The sequence below is a fragment of the Rhinopithecus roxellana genome, chromosome 1, assembly GCF_007565055.1.
Source record: "Rhinopithecus roxellana isolate Shanxi Qingling chromosome 1, ASM756505v1, whole genome shotgun sequence".
Classification (NCBI taxonomy): Eukaryota; Metazoa; Chordata; class Mammalia; order Primates; family Cercopithecidae; genus Rhinopithecus; species Rhinopithecus roxellana.
In genome coordinates, this window is record NC_044549.1 from 124052816 (window position 1) to 124075394 (window position 22579).

At 49.6% G+C, this 22579-nt stretch overlaps 2 protein-coding genes across 3 annotated transcripts in view; one reads left to right on the top strand and one right to left on the bottom strand.

Annotated features, from left to right (window-relative positions):
* The window catches only part of CSRP1 (cysteine and glycine rich protein 1), a 63840-nt gene that overhangs the window by 12686 nt on the left and 28575 nt on the right, over positions 1 to 22579 (bottom strand). The window contains exons 1-2 of one of the 2 annotated variants that reach the window (XM_010378868.2): positions 11428 to 11612; positions 274 to 386 (exon numbers count right to left, since the gene is read on the bottom strand). In XM_010378868.2, coding sequence (XP_010377170.1) covers positions 274 to 385 — 112 coding nt within the window. In that variant the 5' untranslated portion in view covers position 386; positions 11428 to 11612. Of the gene's footprint in view, positions 1 to 273; positions 387 to 11427; positions 11613 to 22579 lie in introns of those variants that run through there. The other variant, XM_010378869.2, reaches the window with a different exon arrangement.
* Positions 11574 to 22579, top strand: part of LOC115899652 — a 38409-nt gene continuing 27403 nt past the window's right edge. Inside the window, exon 1 of the mRNA XM_030937746.1 lies at positions 11574 to 11778. Within this exon, the coding sequence (XP_030793606.1) occupies positions 11583 to 11778 (196 nt within the window). The 5' untranslated portion in view covers positions 11574 to 11582. The remainder of the gene's footprint in view (positions 11779 to 22579) is intronic.

The window sequence follows — 22579 nt, forward strand, 5'->3', positions numbered from 1 at the left end:
AGTTTTCTTAACCAAGTCTTTACAGCTTGGCTTTCAGCCCCTGAACGCCTGCCACCCCGACCCACTCTGGCCAGTTTATCCCTTAGAAAGAAGCTTCTGAACGGAACAAAGAGGCCCTTAAGTGTTTCCCTGCCCAGATGCGCTTCAGCCAAATGTCAAGCTGTTTACATCCCACGGGACCAGTTCCCTGGTGTGTTGACAGGGCCCAGCCTGTGGGGGCAGGCCTGTCCAGGGTGTCCAAGACAACAGCAACAGGGCCTGGGGCGTACTCACTGCACAGGAAGCAGGATTTATGGAAGCTGTTGCCTTCACACTGAACCTCTTCGGCAAAGTAAACCGTCTTCTGACACACCCCACATTTCTTGCCTCCTCCCCAGTTCGGCATTCTGAAAAGGGACACAGAAATGGGAATTAATTTTACAGGGAGATGGAAATATCTCAGATTGTCCATGACAGAAATTCAACAGCCAGAGCCGGAGGAGAGAAAGATAAGGGCAGAATGCCTAGTGGGGCCACCAGGCCTGGCAGAGCACTTTCTGCTAGCTCTCGACAGCATCCTCACACGTTACTCAGGGATTTCCTCCCCCAGTGTAATCAACAGGTCTTTACAGAGCAGCTGCTACATTTTCAGCCCTGTGCTAGGCACTCTGAAGGATATGGATCAGTAGAAGAAACAGGCTTTATAAAGAAGGCTGCAGCGACCATAAAAATGGACTGCCTACCCCTACACATGTCTCAAAGAGAATGTGGAAGGGAAGAAGCAGACAGACCACAGCTGGGAAAATGCAAGTCCATTTGTATGAAATTCACAAATGGGCTAAACTCACATTGTCAAGGGATGGACACATGGGTGGAAAAGTTACTACAGAAAAGCAAGGGAATGATGATCACAAGCTTTTACCCTAGAAGAGTTACCTCCAAGGGAAGGAAGGGACCATGACTGGGTGGGAGACCAGGCAGGCTGGCAAGGCACTGCCTGGCAATGCTTTCCTTCTTAACTCAGATAGTTGTCATATGGGGGCTTACTTTATAATTATTATTTGAACTGTACATTGTGCACACTTTTGTATATAAGCTATAGTTCACCACAAGAAAAAAGGTGTTTTTTTTGTTTGTTTGTTTGTTTGTTTGTTTTAAAAAAGCAGGGCTGGGTGTGGTGGCTAATGCCTGTAATCCCAGCACTTTGGAAGGCTGAGGTGGGCATATCACCTGAGGTCAGGAGTTCCAGATCAGACTGGCCAACGTGGCAAAACACCGTTTCTACTAAAAATACAAAAATTAGCCAAGTGTGGTGGCATGCCCCTATAATCCCAGCTATTCGGGAGGCTGAGGCAGGAGAATCGCTTTAACCTGGGAGGTGGAGATAGCAGTGAGCCAAGATAGTGCCACTGTACTCCAGCTTGGGCAACAGAGCAAGACTCTGTCTCAAAAAGAAAAAAAAAAAAAAGAAAAGCACGGGGTAGGCACACAGGGCAGAGTTATCAAGCTTCAGAGGAGGGGCTTTTACAAAATCAGATTTAGTAACACCACCCCACATCTAATGAATTATAAGCTCTGAGAATGAGGTACTTGAGAGAATGAGGTACTTGAGTCTGAATTTTTAACAAGCACCCCAGGCAAACAAAGCAGGTGGCCTGGACCAACTTTGAGATGCTCTAGATGTTGGTTCAGATCTGGGGTCCCGATGCCAGGCAGGTTTGGCTCAATCTTGATCCTGTCACTCACTGGCTGTGTGACCTTGGGCAAGACAGTCAGTCTTTCCAAACCTTGATTTCTGTATCTGTTAAATAAGGATGAAAGCCGGGCACGGTGGCTTATGCCTGTAATCCCAGCACTTTGGGAGGCTGAGGCAAGCAGATCATGAGGTCAGGAGTTTGAGACCAGCCTGACCAACATGGTGAAACCCTGTCTCTACTAAAAATAGAAAAATTAGCCGGGTGTGGTGGCACCCGCCTGTAATCGCACCCACTCAGGAGGCTGAGGCAGGAGAATCACTTGAACCTGGGAGGCAGAGGTTACAGTGAGCCAAGATCACACCATTACACTCCAGCCTAGGCGACAGAGTGAGACTCCGTCTCAAAAAAAAAAAAAAAAAAAAGCAGATAAAAATCGTGACTTCATCGAGTATGTCTGGCGATTAAATGAGATATGATACGTCAAAGGCAAGGCACAGTGCCTGGCACATACACGGTGCACACAAGTCCAGGCGATGCCTCAGGTCAGTGCCCGCATGGCCACAGAGCAGCACAGAAGGTAACACTAGTGAGTGTGGAGAACAGATGGGGCCTGCTTCTCTCCTTCCATTTCACTCACTCACTCAACAGACATGGCTGAAGGAGGGAGACCGTCCTTCCAGCTCTTTCAACAGAAGTTCATGAGGGAAGGGCTATACAAAGCACCACCTACAGTGGGTACAGGCTTGGTGCCGGGGGTTGTCCAGGACATGGTGAGTAAAGGACACAGGGAGGTGCTGGGAAATAAAGGGGCTTGGAGTCAGAGGGGTCTGTTGCCTCAGGAGGCAAAGGAGCCTAAGGAGAGAGCTCACAGAACCTGTGGCATGGAAATGTTGTAAACAGGGATGTGGCAACCAGAGCCCACCCTCCTGGTCATAGAGCTCGTGCCAGCAGCTAAAGAGTCAATGTCAAGGGCAGAGGGAGACAGTCTCCACTACTGGAGAGCTTCCCATCTGAGGGTGACACAGGCCTCAGCTCAAGTAGGGATCCAGGTCATGTTCACCACTCTGTCCCCACGCCCTGCATAGCACTTGGCATGTGGCTGTTCATATAGGTGGCCAGGAAATAGCTGAGGAATGAATGAAGGATGCACTGATATTGAAAGCCATGGCTTCTGGGGCCATTCTCTCTGCATGGTGAATCTCTGCAGAGCCTGGTTCCCAGTGGAGGTGCTTGGTAAGTGTTTGCAGGCTGAGAGGCAGAGCTTACTGTGGGGAAGTGGTATTGGTGATGCTGGGGGATCTAGGTAGACGGTGCCTGCTGTATAAGCCCAGTTCTCCCTTTCCCAGGTTCTGGACCAGCCACACCTCCTCAGGCTCCCACACATCGCTGACACACCTGGAAGGAATTTCTGTAACTACTCACATCCCCATCTCTATCTTCCTCAGATAACCCGTGGGGCCTGAGCCTCCAGATCCAGAGACAGTCCCCGTTCCCAGCCTCTGATGTCACACTGTTCCTTCAGCCTCTTTCTGTTCTGAGGACTGCTAGCTGCCCTTGTCAAGCAAAGGTTTGGGGCTGAAAACCATAAAATATGAAGGACAGTTAGACAGGAATGGCAGTCAGCAACGTGTATCATGGTCGGCCTAACCATCAGCCATTTCCCCCTTCTTCCTTGCTACAAATCCCGATTTTATTCAGGCCATTGAGTGACTGCGGAGATGCCCTTTCCCCAGATGGAGGAACAGAGCCTGTGTCCCCTAAGCCAACCATAGAGATTCTATTCCCCTGCCAGTGGCTGGATCAGGAACAGGCTGAGACCATTTCTGGCCAGTGAGCTGTGAGGGGAGGTCTGCTTGGGAAGCTTTTGTGATAATGTGTCCAGTTGTACAGACCCACACAGGCTCTCCTCTCCCTCTGATCAGGTGACTCAATGTGACCCTTGGAACTCAGCCACGGCACCCACACTGCCATGGACTGAATGCCTACTATGTATCAGATGGCTCATCTGCATCATCTCTTTATTTTTTTTGAGATGGAGTCTCACTCTGTCACAGAGACTAGAGTGCAGTGGCACAATCTCTGCTCACTGCAACCTCCATCTCCTGAGTTCAAGCAATTCTCATGCCTCAGCCTCCTGAGTAGCTGGGATTATAGGTGCCCGCCACTGCCACCATACCCGACTAATTTTTGTGTTTTTTTTTAACAGACGGGTTTTCACCATGTTGGCCAGGCTGGTCTTGAACTCCTGACCTCAAATGATCTGCCTGCCTCGGCCTCCCAAAGTGCTGGGATTATAGGCATGAGCCACCGCTCCCAGCCGCATCATCTCATTTCATCCTTATCATACGAAGATAAAGAATGTATGCCCACCTTACAGACAAGACAAGCAAGGCTCAGAGCGGTTAGGCAACTTGCTTATAGTCACACAGCTGGAAGAGGTAGACCTGGGACTCTAATGCAAGCTCATCTATTTCTGAGTTCTCTGTGCTCCAATCACAATGCTGTGGCCCTTGCATATTTAAGAGGGGCTGCTCGTGGTAGGCATACAATACATCAGTGCTGGCCCTCTTCCTCAGCCTTCTCCAACCCCCTGAACCAGCAGGGGACATACTCAGGCCCCTAGGAACACCCCTAAGGGAGGAAAATTCCCCCAGCCACATGGTTGGGAGCCAGTTCCAAACACTGTTTTGTTACAGACACAAAAGCCCTTCTCTCTCTGGGGGAGACCCACAGCTCCACACAGGCCTCCCCTTGTTTTCCCTGGCTCCGTGTCAGGGGCCCACATCCAGCAGGGCCCCAGGGAATCAGGACCATGGGCGGAGAAATGGGTGAAACCCAAGGACCTGCCAGTAAGGAAAATCTGCTCAGGACACCTCTTAGCTTTTAGCTAGGCTGCTCTTTGAGCCTGGTCATTTAGTTGGGGTAAGGGTAGGGGGGTCTCCCCTCAAGAGCCCAGTGAAAGGACAGGGCTCTATTGCCTTGAGATGAAAAGTGATGACTCTGTCCCTAACCAGGAAGGGTTTCAGGCGGTGCCTGTGGATGGGGTCCTGTCCCCTCTGCCCACAAGAGGATCCCTCCAGGTGACCCTGCCTGTGGGGAAGAGGCTAAGCTGGAGGGAACCCTGGCAACAGGCGGGGCTCAGTCTCCACTCCACCAACTCCCTTTCTGCCCAGCCCCTTCTCTCCAACAGCCAAATTCTGCCTGTAGGGAGGCCAAATTGCCTTAAAAGGAAACCTGTTTCTCAGAGTTCATGGAGTGCCTTAGAGGGACACTTGGCTCCTTCTTAATTGCCTTCCCAGCTCTCGGGGACAGAGGCCCTGCAGAAGGCTGGGACAAGAGAAGTTCCTGAGGTCAGGGTTCAGGGTGCACAGGTCAATGGTTAGGAAAACAGGAGCTGGGATTCAATCAATACAGACTCACCCCTTCCTAGCTGAATGATCTTGGGCAAGTTACTTTCCTCTCTGAGCGTCAATTTGCTTGTCTCTAAAATGGACCACATACGGACTCCCTAAAACTGAGCTGTAAGGATTAAATGAGGACGTATGGAAGTGATGGCCAGCACACTGTAAGTGCCCCCCCTCTGACTACCATTCACACGACTGGCCCAGTCATACCTCCACACCACACTGCTGGATGTGGGCCAGCCGTCCACATGTAGCTAGTCCACATATGGAAGGAATGAGGCTTAAGAGGTAACATGCCAAATAGGGCCAGGAACTCCTGATTCATCTGCCAGCCCAGCAAACGAGTGTGGGACAAGTTACTTGCCCTTCTTTGGGGTTTAGCTCCCCCCAGCTGTCTGTGATGTCCCATTTCACTGTGTTGACCATCTCAACGGAGAACAGAGCTTGAATTTTCTACTGAATGGCTGAAAACACCTGGTCAGCTATTTTCCTGAAATGGCTGGAGGCTAGAAGCCTGCTGTGTCTGCTGCTATATCTTCCTAGCCTGGCTGTCCCATTAGAACTGTATCCAGATCCCCAGTTAGGACTGCACCCAGATCCTCAGTCTTGAGACGAGAAAGCCAAGGTGGCAGCTCTTACAGCATCAGTGAAAGGAGAAGAAAAAGGTCACAGACTCTCGCAGTCACCCCAAATCTCATGAAAGTCAGGCTTGGCTGGGTGCGGTGGCTCACGCCTGTAATCCTTACACTTTGGGAGGCCAAGGCAGGCGGATCACTTGAGGTCAGGAGTTCGAGACCAGCCTGGCCAACATGGTGAAACCCCGTCTCTAATAAAAATACAAAAATTAGCCAGGTATGATGGCAGGCACCTATAATCCCAGCTACTCAAGAGGCTGAGGCATGAGAACCCAGGAGATGGAGGTTACAGTGAGCAGAGATTACATCACTGCACTCCAGCCTGGGCAATAGAGTCGAAAAGAAAAGAAAAGAAAAAAAAAAAACAGAAAAGAAAAGAAAAGAAGAAAAGTCCAGCTCAGGTGACAGGTTGAAGGAACCATCGCAGAGATGTAAAATCCCTAACTGTCAGCCACCAGTGTCTTAAGGCAAGCCCCTTCTTATCAAACCCTTCAAAACCATCCCATATCTTTATTTCTCCAGTGGAAAAATCCCATCTCTCCCATTCCAAAATCACTTATTCCCTAGGGCAAAAGAGAGACTGACGGCACAGGGCCAAAGTCCCCACCCACTTGCTCCAGTAGAAACCTGTCAGATGTTTATCTAGTTCCCTCGCATTAGCTGAGCTGCTTAGTATCTGCCAGGTGGACAGGAGGGCTGGCATCCCTTCCAATCTGTAGCTCAGCTTTTGCCTCTACGTCCCAGTGTCCAGAGAGCAGCTGAGGGCAGAGAGGGAAGGAGGGGGCCCCGCTGGTCAGGGCTCAGAGCCAAGTCAGGTGACACCTGAGAGCTCAGGAAATCAGCCTCTCCTGAAGGTCAGGGTCACGGGTAGGGGGAGAATGGTTGCCATGGAGATGGGGCAGGCATGGCCTCAGCTTTGCATATCCCACCTCATGTTTCCTTCAGAACCCTGCACACGACCCGCCTCTCTGAGAAAGTAACCAGCATCACTGAGCTACCATCACTCCAGGCCCTGTGGGACTCCAGAACTTGACTGTCATTCTAGCTCAGGGATCCTTCTCTCTATTGTATGAGTTTTCTCTTTTCAAATCCATGTCCAGTGGCCCTTGTGAGACTGTGAGCTGACAAGGATGGTGTATGTCTCTCCCTTTCCCCACTTGCCCCCGATGCCTTCTGGAGCAGAGCTCCCTACTCTTGGAGCTCAGAAGTTTGCAGGGCGCAGTGGCTCATTCCTGTAATCCTAACGCTGGGGGAGGCTGAGGTGGGCAGATCACTTGAGGTCAGAAATTCAAGACCAGCCTGGCCAACAGCATGAAACCCCATCTCTACTAAAAAAAAAAAAAAAAGGTCGGGCGCGGTGGCTCAAGCCTGTAATCCCAGCACTTTGGGAGGCCGAGGCGGGCGGATCACGAGGTCAGGAGATCGAGACCATCCTGGCTAACACGGTGAAACCCCGTCTCTACTAAAAAATACAAAAAACTAGCCGGGCGAGGTGGCGGGCGCCTGTAGTCCCAGCTACTCGGGAGGCTGAGGCAGGAGAATGGCGTAAACCCGGGAGGCGGAGCTTGCAGTGAGCTGAGATCCGGCCACTGCACTCCAGCCTGGGCGACAGAGCGAGACTCCATCTCAAAAAAAAAAAAAAAATTAGTCGAGTATGGCGGCACACACCTGTAATCCCAGCTACTCGGGAGGCTGAGGCAGGAGAATCGCTTGAACCCTGGAGGCAGAGGTTGCAGTGAGCCAAGATCGTGCCACTGCACTCCAGCCTGGGGGACAAGAGTGAAACTGTCTCAAAAAAAAAAAAAAAGAAGTCTGAAGGTCAACACAGGTAGAAATGGAGGTCGTTGACTTCTTTGTAGTATTTTAAAACTTCTACAGGAAATCCTGTATTATAATAAAGCCTCACAGACAAATTAACAAATGGGGTTTCCTTGTTTTTATCCAGATCTGGAATGATGTTGGTTATTCCATGCTGAACAAGATGATGTGAATGATTTTTCTTTGATTAATTTTTAAAAAGTTAAAGCAAATTAGCACTTAGGCCTTATAAACACAGGTTGTTTGCAGTTGACATCCCAGGAAGCACCAACCCACGCTCCCCCTACCCACATAAAGAAAGCCAGGCACACAGTTGGGGGTAGGGGGTGCTGGCAGCCTAGCTGGGGCTGAGCTCCAGCTGCTAACCTTCCATTTCTTCCTCTGTTGTCACCGCTGAAGACTCAGACACTGCCTTCTGGCCCTGGGGAAGCACTGGAAATACCAGAGTCTGGAAATGCTAGCTGCCCCCGTATTTACACACTTTACCATACATGGGAATTACTCAGTGCTGGCGTCAGACACATTCCTGGGGAGCTGCGTAGTACAGGCACGTCATTACCATATAAATTCTTGACAACTGGAAACAGCAGTCAGAACCCAGGACCCCTCCACCTCACCTTCTCTGCCCTCCCCTCAAGTTTTACTAGCTCGCTCTCTCTTTCTCAAGCAGGCTCTTTTCCAGGCTTCTTTTCTTTCTGCAAACCTGGCTCTGAAACTCAACATGCAGAGGTGGTGAAAGCATATCCATTGGTGACTGGCAACTAACTCTCAGGGGTCCCCTCTGCTCCTACCTGGCCATGCAACAGACTGAAAACCCAGAGGTCAGGAGTTCTAACCCTGAGCCATCCAAGTGAAAGATATCTTCCTTAAATGTTTATAAGTCACTGTAAGGCACCGTGTAAAGCTGATGTGTTTCACAAAAGGCAGATATTTCCTTAGTGAGTTGATCTGGAAAAAGGAAATGTAGAGGAGCAAAGAAAAATAGTAAGGTAGTGACTGAGCACACGTTCTGGAAACAATCAGCTTATGTTGGAGTGGCAGCTTCACTTGATCAGCTGTGATCCTGAGCAAGTTTCTTACTACCTCTGAGCCTCAGTTTCTCCATTTGTAAAATGGAGAGCATCAGTAGCTACTTCATAAATTGTCCAAGATAACACATGTGAAGTATTTCTCACACTGTCTGGTATACGGCAAGTGCAGGTATCTGGTTATCCTTATCTTAAGGACACGCCAACTCTAATGCCTATTGTTCAGTTTTGTGTCTCTTTTGATATTTGGCAATATGCTTGAGTAATGCCAAATGGCTGACTTGGAGGAAAAAGTCTTTTTATTCTCACTAGCACCTCTTTGGATCCCAAAATATTTAACCCATGTGTCTTCATCTAGCCAGCCAACGTTTCACAATAAGCTAGGCTTACATAAATATTTAAAACTTTAGCAACCTGCCAGAAACGCCTTCCCAATTTGCTTCCCCCACCAGGAGATGGACAGTGAATAAAAACTATGTTGCCAGGCACAGTGGGTCATGCCTTAATCCCAGCACTTTGGGAGGCTGAGGTGGTGGTGGGGACAGGGAGGGGATCACTTGAGGCCAGGAGTTCGAGACCAGACTGGCCAATATAGTGAGATGCTGTCTCTAAAAAAAAAAAAAAAAAAACAGGCCGGACACAATGGCTCATGCCTGTAATCCCAATGCTTTGGGAGGCCGAGGCAGGTGGATCACCTGAGGTCAGGAGTTCAAGAACAGCCTGGCCAACATGGCAAAATGCCATCTCTACTAAAAATACAAAAAATTACCTGGGTGTATTGACAGACATCTGTAATCCCAGCTACTTGGAAGGCTGAGGCAGGAGAACCGCTTGAACCCAGGAGGCGGAAGTTGCAGTGAGCCAATGTTGCACCATTGTACTCTAGCCTGGGCGACAGAGCAAGACTGCCTCAAAACAAAACAAAAACCAAAAAAAACCCTATGCCTTTTTTTCTCTCACCTGCTTGTCAATCTACCCAAGTGGAAAAACTGGCTAGTAACTATTTGCAAGGTTTATGAGTGACCAGCAGGCCAACTCAGCTGAAAGACCATTGCTACCCCACTCATTCATCAAATATGTACTGATCACCCAGTCAAGTGTCACTACACTCCCAGGCTGCAACTCTGGCCCAGTCAGGACTCACTAGCTCCAGAAGCAGATGACCATGTGTGCAATTAAAAGAGCAAACACCTGGGCCAGGAAAGAAGGTGCTAAGACAGACCAGAGGCAAAGAGGCCACACAGCACCCCTGTTTTTCCCATTTTATTAGCAGGCCAGTTGTAGAGCTGATGGGCTTTCTCTTTAGTTTCTGTCCTGCATCCCCCGCATACTCTCCATCCCGGGCATCTCAGGCCTTGCAGACAGTTCTCTCCTCCCTCTCCTCTAACCCACACTACACCCTCTGCAGGATAAACTTCCTTCCTCGTCTGCCTCCGCCCAGGATATCCTCTCCAAGGCAAAAGGGTCATTCACTGGAAGACCGTGAGCAGGAGGAAGCTGGATTTAGGAAACAATGGGTAAAAGTTGCCCATCAGCAGTTGAGGGCTGAAGACAGTCTCTCTCAAAAGAGGTACCTGGCCTCCTGAGCCAGAAACCAGCTGGAGAGTCAGGAGGCAGCAGTTGAGTGAGAGCAGGGGAAGCTCAGTACCATCCCCAAATCCCACCTGGGGAAAATCCCCAACATGCACTCTGAGAGGACAGAGGGAGACAGGCAGCACCTTCAGCCTCCTTAGCTTCTGGGAGATAGGGAAGGGATGGGGGGCGGACAAGAAAGAAGACAGTAACTGACAGATCACTTCTGTGTCGGAGGTTCTGTGTAACACATTCCCCAAGTAGCATCCCTGAAAGAAATTGAGGCCTTGAGAAGTTAGTTTATCCAAGGAAACCTGTGTATTAAGTGGCAAATCTGAGTCAAAACTCTGCCTTCCAAACAATCCCCCACCAAGACGCCAGGCCACCTCTTCATGATACACTGATACACTTTCTACCAGGGCCCAGTGGATTTTCTCGGTGCCACTGTGACAGTATCCCAGCGTGGGGAGGGCCTGCCCATTCATTCACTCTCATGGAGCAGCGGGGTGGGTGGCCGGAGCCCAGGGCTCTAGGCAGAGCCGGAGCCCACTATTGCTCCAGCTGATTCCTGGGTCCTGGTTAGATCACAACAGCACCAGAACCAGAAGCATGCAAAATATTCTCTGGTCTGTACTGCTAGATACATACCTGCCTCAGAGGGCTGACTGTTAGCTAACACATTGTGATTTGCTTTAAACGCGCTCAACACCAGTCCCTTTCTTACTCCCCAGCTTTCAAGGACTGAGGCCAGAAAACACTGACTGCAGACTCTTTCAGGTTTCAGTAACCATCACCACCTAGCACCAAGATTTGGAGTAGAGAGGTTTCCATGCAGTTCTTTCGCAAGAGGGAAAACTCACACCTGTGCTCAGGGGCACAGATGTCCAAGGTCAGGTCCATGAAGCCAGATGTTTGCCCCACCCCGCCCGCAGGCATTTTCTCCCCAGCGGAGGGTGAGGGAGGGGGTGGCACGGATGCCCTCATCTCTCTGCCATACAATGAGCGTCAGTGGCGCGCAGAATCGCCGATTGTTCTGCACGACCCGCAGGCGGTTGGGGGTAGCCGGGTCGCCTTGGGTCACGGACACGCGGAAGCCAACTGTGTCCAGGAAGCCCAGGAAGGCCCGAGATGGGGAGGGACCTAGTGCCTCCAGGAAAGAGCAGCACGGCCCGGGCTAACTGCGGTCACTTCTCACAATTCCCTGCCTGCGACAGCCCCGGGGGCCGCGGAGGAGCGAGCAAGACCTGGAGGCGCTGAGTGCGTGCCCAGGCGCCCCTCCGCGGGGCGCACTCACCTGGCAGCTGGCTTGGCGGCGCACGGGCGACAGGCGCTCTCGGAAGTGGCGGCTGGGTGCGCCTAGCCTGCGCGCCGTTTTGTTCCGCTCCGGGGAAGGCGTGTCCCGGGCCACGCCAACCAGTGGGCTTTGCACACTGCACCACTCCAGGGCTGATGTCATGGCGCGAAGCCCGGCGGTGCTGCCTTCCCAGGCCCCAGGACGGCCCGGCCTTCAGGGGCGGGGGCAGGAGTCGCCGACTCTGGGGGTGCCCCGCGCTTGTGCTGCGGTCCCACTGTGCACCCTGTTGCCGCCACCGCGGAAAACGTCTTGCACGTGCGAGGGACATTTCAGGGGTTTCCTGTTGGTCAGGTGAGAAGGCGAAGATGTGACCTTAGAGATCAGACCTATGATAAACTTGGACCCCTAACGAAAGGGGTGTCCCGAATTTACATGTCCTGGTGGCAGAGGGTAAGGGACACATCTTGGGCGCCAGGGTAAGACAGACCCTTCCAAGGCAGGTCTGATTCTGCGATTCCACTCACTAGCTGGGCCCTGGGCCTAGACAGCCCCTCTGGGTTCAGGGTCATCGTGAACGACCTGTAATCTACAGGGATATGAGGGGCTAAAAGGAGATCCTGTAGGACCCGCGACCTTCAGCAGCACCCGGCATGTGACAGACAGTCAATAAATGTAACTCCCCCCTCCAACAGCTCTTGCCGCTCAGTTTTTCCCAGTCTTCCCTGCTACCCCAAGGACAACACCTGGGAAAAGGTGTTCTCCCCCAAAAGCAGCAGTTCTGAAAAGTGGGTGCCTCCACAGAGGCTTTTCTCTGGGGCTCCAACCTTCAGTAGGACAGACACAGGCTCAGGCCACTCAAGCTGCCCCGGGGACAGTTTCCAGGGGGCATTCTGTCCCCACCTCCTCACCCAGTCCCCAGCCCTTCCTGAGTGCCCCGTGCAGGCGTTTCAGGGGGCAGAGAAGCTCACAGCCTCCAGAGCTGCTACCTGGGCGGGAGGAGAGCCCTCACCCCTTTCCTGAATGGGAAACAGCCCAGAAACCCAATGTTCTAGACAGAGAAGGAGCTCCCCAGGAGCCTCTGGCAGGGAGGGCCTAGGTAGGAAAGGAGAGCCAGATATAAAGGGAGGCATCATTTTCTTTTCATCCTCCCGGCCCCACTCTGTCCTGCAGTGCAACAAGCAAGGAGCACTGCCCTTTTGGGGAACTTGTGAATTTGGATTTGGGGGAACATGAAGAATCTGCAAGAGAAAATGATGTTTCCAGGAATAGGAGGAGTAAAGAAGGAGTGAGAGCCTCGGGAAACAAAGCCCTGTCTTGTAGTTTATGGGTTTTTGCGAACTTGTTATACTTTATTTCTAAGACCAAAGGAAATCAAGAGCTGGTGTTGTCTTATTCTCTAAGATTGGATTCCATTATTTTCAGTGTGCAGACTGTGATGGGAAATAAACCGCACTCAGATCTGGGATGTACACTTCGGTGTGATTGCGAATGTTGTGTGGGGTGTCTCTGTGTGTAACTTTCTACTGTATTCCAGAGCATGCTCAGAAGGAACTTCTGCAGCCTCCTAATGCCCATAGCAGTTCACTGCGGGGAGGTCCTGGAAGGTTTGCTAGGCAGCTGGTCACCCTACACCCCAGGTGGCCTATAGATGCAGCTGCTACGTCTTCCACCCTGGGCAGGTGTCAAGGGTTCAGGTTCCAACCGGCTTCACTTAAAGCCCTGGTTTGCTGAATCAACTTTTTGCCAGGAATAAAGTGAAGCATCTTATGATCTAGAAAATGAAGTATCTGGCCTGTAATCCCAGCACTTTGGGAGGTCGAGGCAGGCAGATTGCTTAAACCCAGGAGTTTGAGATCTGGGGAAACCCTGTTTCTACAAAAAATTTTAAAAAAATTAGCCAGGCATAGTGGTGTGTGCCTGTAATCCAAGCTACTCGAGAGGCTGAAGTGGAAGGATCACTTGAACTTGGGAGGCAGAGGTTGCAATGAGCCAAGATTACACCACTGCACTCCAGTCTGGGCGACAGAGCAAGAGTGTGCCTCAAAAAAAAAAAAAAAAAAAAAAAAGTATTTATCTAGGTTTTTCTTGCTTTCAACCATAAGTAACATGTTTCCTTTGGCCAGGTCCATCCTATAAACAAAGCCCTCCAAGATTAAAATGTCTATAAGCACACAAGTGTTTCTTGCAGATTGGGCCATCTTCATCTGACCCAACCAAGATGTAGGAGGAGAAACCGGAAGAATTTCTAGTCACGGCTGCACTGACCAAACAATAGTTAAACAGGTACATTAAACTGCAGAACTACCGTCAGTGTCAGAGACCGAGGGCTTCCGCCCAAAGATGGCGATCCCGTGGGATTTCCCCCTCTCCTTTCAATTCTCAGTATCTTGGAGAGATGAGCCTCGGAGTCTTGCCCAGGATTTTACAAAAGGGCAAACTCCTACATTTCCTTCTTTGGTCTGGGTTTGTCCTCTCTGGAGTTGTGGGACTGTTTATAAATTTCCCTATGAGGACATGCCAACCTGTGCTGTGAAATGGCTTTAGGGTAGATCCAGGAAAAGAAGAGCAGTTACTGCAGTCACACTTGGATTTCTCCCAGATCTTAAAGCAACTTGTAAACAGAGTGGTTGTACAATGTGTCATCGAAACCAGAATACTTTGGATAGTAAGTGGTATGTGGTAGTATTCATAACTACACTAAGGCAACAGGACTATCTCAGGCAGTCCAGGGCAGATGGTCACCCCGCTTGTCCACCCAAAGACTGTCAGGGCACATGTCTTAGGAGCTGTCTATGCAGAGCTACAGATAAAGCAAGCCCAGTGGGACCTGCCTTGTTTGGTGTTTTTCCAGAACCTCACCCTTTCTGATTATATTGTTCTCCCAGCCTGCTGCCAGTTACTTGGGCTTGATCTTAGATAGCACGTTTGCAGATAAAGAAGACTTGAGAGATGACGAAGGGCTTTGGGACTGAATTAAGTCAAAGGTGATGCTGGGGTTACCTACTATGCAAACAGGCACACGCCTGATGTTGAAATCACAGAAAAACCAGTAAACATCTTCAATACTTGGGACATCCTTAAGGCAGAGGTTCTCATTCTGGCTGACCTTATTTATATAACCATATCTAGACTGGCCCCAGCCAGCCAGCAGCACCCACATCTGCAGAGACAATGCAGTCAGAGCTCATCACCAAGAGATTATCTGCTGGGGGTTCTAGAAGGAGTCTTGACACACTTAGGGGCTTGCCTGCTTCTCAGGACTCTCACAAATGTCTAACCTTTTCAGTATCTTTATGTCCTCTCTGTGTACTCTATTTCCCAACACCTCTGGGTTGGTATTTGATGGCTGCTGGGGATGAAGTGGGGCCTGTTACAGCAGGAAGTAGGGCCCCTGACCTCCAGCTTCCAACTTTCTCTGCCTCTTCCTCTGGCATCTTTTCTTCTCTTTCCTCCCTCATCAGCATCCTGATGCTACATCTTCGTTCTCCTCTCCTGAGGTGAAACCTTTCTTTTCCACATTGATCCCAAGGGAGGGGGACCTAAGTGTGAGGCTGATGAAAGTGTAAGGGAATGTGGCTGACTTAGTTCTGCCCATCATCCCAGAGAGCTTAGAGATCCAGTCTGGACCAAAGATCTTCTTGTCCATCCTTCCATCCATCTATCCATCCATCCGTTCATTCATTCACCCATCCATCCACTTGTTCACCCATCTGTCTGTCCATCCATCCATCCATCCACGTGTTCATCCATGTATCCATCCACCCATTCACTCAGCAGACATTTATTGGAGCCCCACTCTGTGCTGGTCTCTAGGTTCTAGGAATATAAGGAAGACTATAACTTGGATCGTGACCTCAAGAAGTTTACTCATCTAATGGGTAAACTAATATCAGGGCCCCAAAGTCTTTCAGGGGCATGAAGGAAGGGGTATAGGGGCAGTGAGTAACAAAGGATGAATGCTTAATTCTTTTTCCCTGGGGGAGAGCCTGGGGTCAGGAAAGATTATTAAGAGCTGTCCAGGAAGCAAGAAGAAGGGGCAAGATCTTGGAAGAGCATTGCTCAACCAGAGAATGGCAAGTTTATCAGCCAAGCTGACGTCTGAGATGAAAGACAGGATTCTGAGAGAGATGGAGCTGTTGGATAGGCAGAGACCAGAAGAACATGGTGGACATTATACACCACTTGAAGGGGTGGACTGTCCTGAGAGCAGTGGGAGTATTGGAGGACCTTAAGTAGGGAAACGACATGGTCAGTTTGAAAAACATTCTAGGAAGATGGCGATGACTCCCTTTGAGGTGAGAGGAGAGCCAGGAGCACCTACCAGAAGATTATTGCAATAGTCCAAGGAAGAGGTGATGACTGGCCGTAGCCCCGAGGATGGAAAGTGAGGGATGGATTTGTGGGTTGTTGAGGAGGCAGAATCTGCCAGGCTTGATAAACAATTTTCTTCTAGGGGTGGAGTGCAGCAGAAAGGGAGGGAGGAGTCAGGGATGCCTCCTTGTTTCTAGGCTGGGCAACTCACCAAGTTAGGGAATTCAGAACCAGCTGCAGGTTAGGGGGCAAGAAGGGATAATGAATTTAGTTTCGTTGGATTTGAGATGCCTTGTGGAACATCCAAGTGAAACTGTCCAGTGGACAATTGAACACAGAGCAAAAGAGGGGCCAGGGCTGGTGAAAGAGATTTTGGGGTCTTCAGTCAAGAGAGAGCTTATAAAAAGGAGCAGGCTCAGAACCCCAAGAAACACCCTTTGAGGGTGACCGAGAGCCCACAGAGGAAACTGAGAAGGAATGATGAAGGATGTAGGAGAAACTCATGGCATGGAGGTCAAGGGAGAGAGAGCTTCAAGGAGGAAGTACCCTTGGGAGCCTTCCCCAGGCATCTTCACACCTGGGAAGTGTGGAGATGCCTGGGGAAGAAAATGGAGTCACCAGGCAGGCATAGTGACTCACACCTGTAACCCCAGCACTTTAGGAGGCTAAGGCAGGTGCATCACTTGAGCTCAGGAGTTGGAGACCAACCTGGGTAAAACCCCATCTCTACCAAAAAAAAAGAAAAGAAATTTATCTGGACATGGTGGTGCACACCTGTAGTCCCAGCTACATGGGAGGCTGAGGTGGGAGCATTGCTTAGGCCCAAGAGGTGAAGGCTGATCCTGCCACAGCCTGGGCAACAGTGAGACCCTGTCTCAAAAGAAAATAACATGAAAGGAGTCAAGAAAGGCAAGGGATGGCAGGTTACGGCATTTATTTAGTACTTCTTACTAAAGGAATACAAATCCCTTTTATACCAAACCATTTGGTATTCCTCTTTCCCACACCCTAGAAAATATGTGACATGTTCCCCAAGTTCTTCTTGAAGGGATTGAGGATTTTGTAGAGGTAAATAAATAAATTTAGGGAATGTGAAGGCTCAGAGAGTAAAGACCTCACTGCACAGATGAGAATGTTTTTCTATGGACATCAGTGTTCACACTTCCCGTAGGGTATTCAAAGCCATATCGTAGCTGAAATGGACCCCAACGTAAAGCAAGAACCCTTAGATCACCAGGGACAGCTATGCTTTAAAGGATCCAGCCCTAAGGTGGGCGTGGTGGCTCATGCCTGTAATCCCATCACTTTGGAAGGCCGAGGCGGGTGGATCATGAGGTCAGGAGTTCAAGACCAGCCTGGCCAAGATGGTGAAACCCCATCTCTACTAAAAATACAAAAATTAGCCAGGTGTGGTGGCAGGCGCCTGTAATCCCAGCTACTTGGGAGGCTGAGGCAGAGAATTGCTTGAACCCGGGAGGCAGAGGTTACAGTGAACCAAGATTGCGGCACTGCACTCCAGCCTGGGCAACAGAGCAAGACTCCATCTCAAAAAAAAAAAAAAAAAAAGGATCCAGCCCTAAACCTGCAGTTTGAGTCTCAGCCTTATGATTTAGAGTCTCAGTCATCTATGGTTTAAAATACTATTGATGGCCTGGCGCAGTGGCTCATGCCTTAATCCCAGTACTTTGGGAGGCCAAGGCCAGTGGATCACTTGAGGTCGGGAGTTCAAGACCAGCCTGGTCAACATGGTGAAACCCCATCTCTATTAAAAATACAAAAATTAGCCAGGCGCGGTGGCATGTGCCTGTAATCCCAGCTATTGTGGAAGCTGAGACAAGAGAATTGCTTGAACCCAGGAGGCGGAGGTTGCAGTGAGCTGAGATCCAGCCACTACACTCCAGCCTGGGTGGCAGAGTGAAACTGTGTCTCAAAAAAACAAAAAACAAATAAAATACTGTTGATAATGAGGAATAATTATAATTATTAAGCATTTACTACCTGTCAGGTACTTTACACAATTGTCCCCTTTAATCTTTGCAGTACCTGTATGAAGTAAGATCTATTTTTACCCCCTGCTTTGCATGTGAGGAGACCAGGGCTTACAGCAGTAACTAACTTAGTAGTTGTGTGACCATGGCCTAGACCTCAGCTTTCCTCATGGGTAAAATGGGAGGTTGGACTAACTCAGTATTCTCAAAAATTTCCACTGAGGTACCTCTGACAGCAAAGAAGTAGATGTGAAAACCACAGTGTTGTCAGAATCAGTCCATTCCCAGTCCTTGAAGTCTTGGGGTTTATTGTAAAAATGTATTTGAATTTTGCATTCTCCTTGGCACATAACTGTATTTGTCTTCATAAAAAAATAATGTTTGAAATGACTCACTGGCCAGGCACAGTGGCTCACACCTGTAATCCCAACCCTCTGGAAGGCCAAGGCAGGTGGATCATTTGAGTCCAGGAGTTGGAGAACAAGTTTGGCAACACAGTAAAACCCCGTCTCTACAAAATATACAAAAATTAGCTGGACGTGCGGCATGCCTGTAGTCCCAGCTACTAGGGAGGCTGAGGTGGGAGGATTGCTTGAGCCCAGGAGGCAGAGGTTGCAGTGAGCCGAGATCATGCCACTGTACTCCAGCCTGGGTGATAAAGTGAGACCCTGTCTCAAAAAATAAATGAATGAATAAATAAAAATAAAATCACTGACTGTTCAGAGAAATGGAGTTCCTAGGAAATGTGTCGTGCTTGGTGGTAGCATCTCTGTGGGCCCCTGGGAATATGACTAGGCCCACCTACCCATGTAGGTGATCTGCAAGGCTCTCCCTGGCTCTGGCGCTGTTCTGCTGTGCCTAGGCTATGATGAGGCAAATCAAAGGGGGCTTGTGGAATAAGGCCCAGCATTTGCTTTCAGTCCCTGTATTCATGTTTTCTAAGGAGGTTTCCTAGAATCTCCCAGGGTGTGCTCGAGAAATGAGCTTGGCAGCCAGAAGCAAATGAAAATCGGAAAAGGCAGTGTATACATGTTGTAAAAATAAAATGCTTGGAGGCAAGAAAAGGGGAAATCCATTTAGAAAGGAACAAAATAAAAACTCCAGGGGGCTCCTGATCCAGAAACCTCTTCTGATTTTCAAGCTGAAATTTACACTGTGAAGCACAAAGAATGTTCCAGGGGAGCTTGAAAGGTGATTCAGAAATGCACTGGAGTGGCTCAGGGTTGGGTCCTTAAGGACACTGTGAAACAGTCTAGATAGGTTTTTAAATGACCACTTCCTCTTTCCTTCCCCTTGGCCTGAACTTGATGTAAGGTCACTTCCCTCCTCCTCCCTCTGCAGCCACTGCCTCCGTCCCAAACAGGCAAAACTGTGGAGTGACTCTCACGGCCAAAGTGTGGGGAGGGGAAAGCAGGAGGAGCTGGGGACTCAGGGCAGGAGCAGGCACCAGGGAGTTCCTGGGCAGCTGGCTGTGCATGGCTCCACTATTCTGAGCCTGACATGCTCGAGGGAAGTGCAGCCACAGGGAGCTGGCTGAAGGCTCAGGATAGGCTTTTCTGACAGGCCCAGTTCCAATCACGCCAGCTCCTAATCTCCCAATCAGTTTGCTTTCCTCCTGCTTTAAAATCTCTTTCTCCCTGTTCTCCTGGTCTCTAGCCACACCACCTTCACTGCTCTGATCTTATCTATGATCACCTGCCCAATCTACTTAAAGCAGTGAAGTAGACTGAAAATAACCAGACTTTCAGCAAAATTTTTTTTTTTTTTTTTTTTTTTGAGACAGAGTCTCGGTCTGTTGCCCAGGCTGGAGTGCAGTGGTGCGATCTATGCATACTGCAATCTCCACCTCCCGGGGTCAAATGATTCTCCTGCCTCAGCCTCCCAGCCTGGGACTACAGGCATGTGCTACCACACCCAGTTAATTTTTGTATTTTTAGTAGAAACCCCCCAACACGGGGTTTCACAACGTTGGCCAGGCTGGTCTCAAACTCCCGGCCTCAGGTGATCCGCCCACCTCGGCCTCCCAAAGTGCTGGGATTACAGGCGAGAGCCACTGCGCCCGGCCTTGGTAAGACTCTGGACACCTGTCTTCCATCAGGGTCGATTATATTAAATTACACTGACAGGAGAAAGGATTGGATGACTTTTGAAGAACTATTTCAACCCAAAGACAAGCTAAAGAAACATTGAGTTGTCCGGGCGCGGTGGCTCCCGCCTGTAATCGCAGTACTTTGGGAGGCCGAGGCAGGCGGATCACGAGGTCAGGAAATCGAGACCATCCTGGCTAACACGGTGAAACCCCGTCTCTACTAAAAATACAAAAAATTAGCCGGGCGTGGTGGCGGGCGCCTGTGGTCCCAGCTACTCGGAAGGCTGAGGCAGAACAACGGCGTGAACCTGGGAGGCGGAGCTTGCAGTGAGCTGAGATCCGGCCACTGCACTCCAGCCTGGGCGGCAGAGCGAGACTGCGTCTCAAAAAAATAATAATAATAATAAGGAAACATTGAGTTCACCAAACTGGAAGGTCTTGGAGGCCAGGAATTGTAGCTTACCCTCCTTTGTAGCTCATACAGAGCCTTACTTGGAGAAGGTGCTCAGTATTTTATGAATGTGTGCGTGGATAAAACCAGTTTGCAAGAAACCACGAATAAGCTTTCCACCTGCTGGTGAACTTGTGAAAGACACCTCGCAGGGCCTCAGCTCCCCCAAGTGGCCATACACTGTAATCCTAAGAAAACCCTCAGCTTGGACAGTCCTTTCTTTCCAAGAAGCACTTTGTTACAGGAAGGGGGTCCCAATCCAGACCCCAAGAGAGGGTTTTTGTATCTCACGCAAGAAAGAATTCAGGGTAAGTCCATAGAGTAAAGTGAAAGCAAGTTTATTAGGAAAGTAAAGGAATGAAAGAACGGCTACTCCATAGACAAAGCAGACCTGAAGGCTGCTGGTTGCCCATTTTTATGCTTATTTCTTGATTATGTGCTAAACAAGGGGTGGATTATTTATGCCTCCCCTTTTAGACCATATAAGGTAACTTCCTGATGTTGCCATGGCATTTGTAAACTATCATGGCACTGGTGGGAGTGTAGCAGTGAGGATGACCAGAGGTCACTCTCGTCACCATCTTGGTTTTGGTGGGTTTTGGCCCTCTTCTTTACTGCAGCCTGTTTTATCAGCAAGGTCTTTATGACGTGTATCTTGTGCCAACCTCCTATCTCATCTTGTGACTTAGAATGCCTTAACCGTCTGGGAATGCAGCCCAGTAGGTCTCAGCCTTATTTTACCCAGCCCCTAAACAAGATGGAGTTGCTCTGGCTCAAACACCTCTGACAACTTGATACTTGTTAATAAATCCTTTTGACTCTAACTCATGATCCTACATTCTTAGCAGAGAAGCCAAAAATGTCCTAGGACACTAGTCAGAGAAAAAGGCCTTTGAAAGCCGTAGAAGCTGTTTTGCAACTCAGGACCCTCTCTTCTCCACTGGTAGGTGTTCTCTCCCCAAGATCCCTTTCCCTATCCTTCACTCATCCAGACAGAGAAAGCCTGTATTGAGCACCCACTATGTGCCAAGCATTGGGCTAGGTGCCGAGAGATATGAATGGAGACTTTACAAGGAGGGGAGAGATCAAGTGTGCACCCAGATGTGGGAGAGGAGACTGGTACAGGAAGAGCACCGTGAGTTCAGACAGGGAGAGAACTCCATTGTGGGGATTAGCAAAGGCTTACATGGGAGGTGACAGGCTAATGAGCTGGGCCATAAAGGGCAGTTAGACTCATAATGTATGGAGATGGACAGCATTCTGGTTACCTGTTGCTGGGCAACAAACCACCCCAAACTTGGCAGTGTAACAGAGCAGTCATTTGTTTTTCTCTCTCATGGTTCTAGGGTTTTACCAAGCTCAGCTGATTGTTCTTGCTGGGATTTCTCCTGTGATTACAGTCAGATGAGAGCTGGCTGGATTCTTCAGAGTCTGCCTTACTCCTGTGGCTGTAGGCTGATGCTGGCTGTCAGCTGGGACCTCAGCTGAGGCTGTTAGTCAGAATCCCTACATGTGGTCTCTCCATGGGGCCTGGACTTTCTCACAGCATGGTGGCTGGTTGCAAGGACAAGCATCCCAAGAGAGAGCAGGAGAAAGTTGTCTCGCCTTTCGAAAACTGGCCTCGCAAGGCCCATAGCAGATCCTCCCCTGTGCTCCACTAGTTGAGACAGTCACGAAGCCCCACCCAATTTCAAAGAAGGGGACAGAGACGCCATTTCCTGATATGTGAGTGGCAAGGTTCTGGAAGAGCATGTGGAATGGAAAGCATTTGGGGTAAATACAACTTGCTGCTGTCAGGAAAGTCATTCCAGGCGGAGATCTTCATTGATGGTACCTTCGGAAACATATTTTTAGGAAAGAAAGCAGTTTTTACAGACTTGGCATTGCTAAGGGAAACATAAGGTTTTAGAAGTATTTACTGTGCCATCTTCACTAAGAGAAGATGCTAAGGAAGAGGGAGATGCCTTTTGAAGTAGACTGCAAGGGGGAAACAGGAGGCTGGGATGGATGGCAGCTCACAGCTGGCAAAGGCAGTGGACTAGCAATGATGGGTGAAAACCTACCAAGACTGATTCTTAAAGGGGAAAGAATTGACTTTGTGTTCTTATAGCAAGTGGCCAGGAATAACCAGAGGCCATGTCCAAGCTGAGACCTCAAAAACAGTAGCAGGCAGGGGCCAAACCAGAAAGCAACAGTTAACAAAAACTGTATTGCAGCAAGAGAGATAAGATAAGCACACAAATGTAACCACCCAACGGGTTCATCTTGCCTGCTGCCTAGACAGAGCCGACTTATCAAGACAGGAGAATAGCA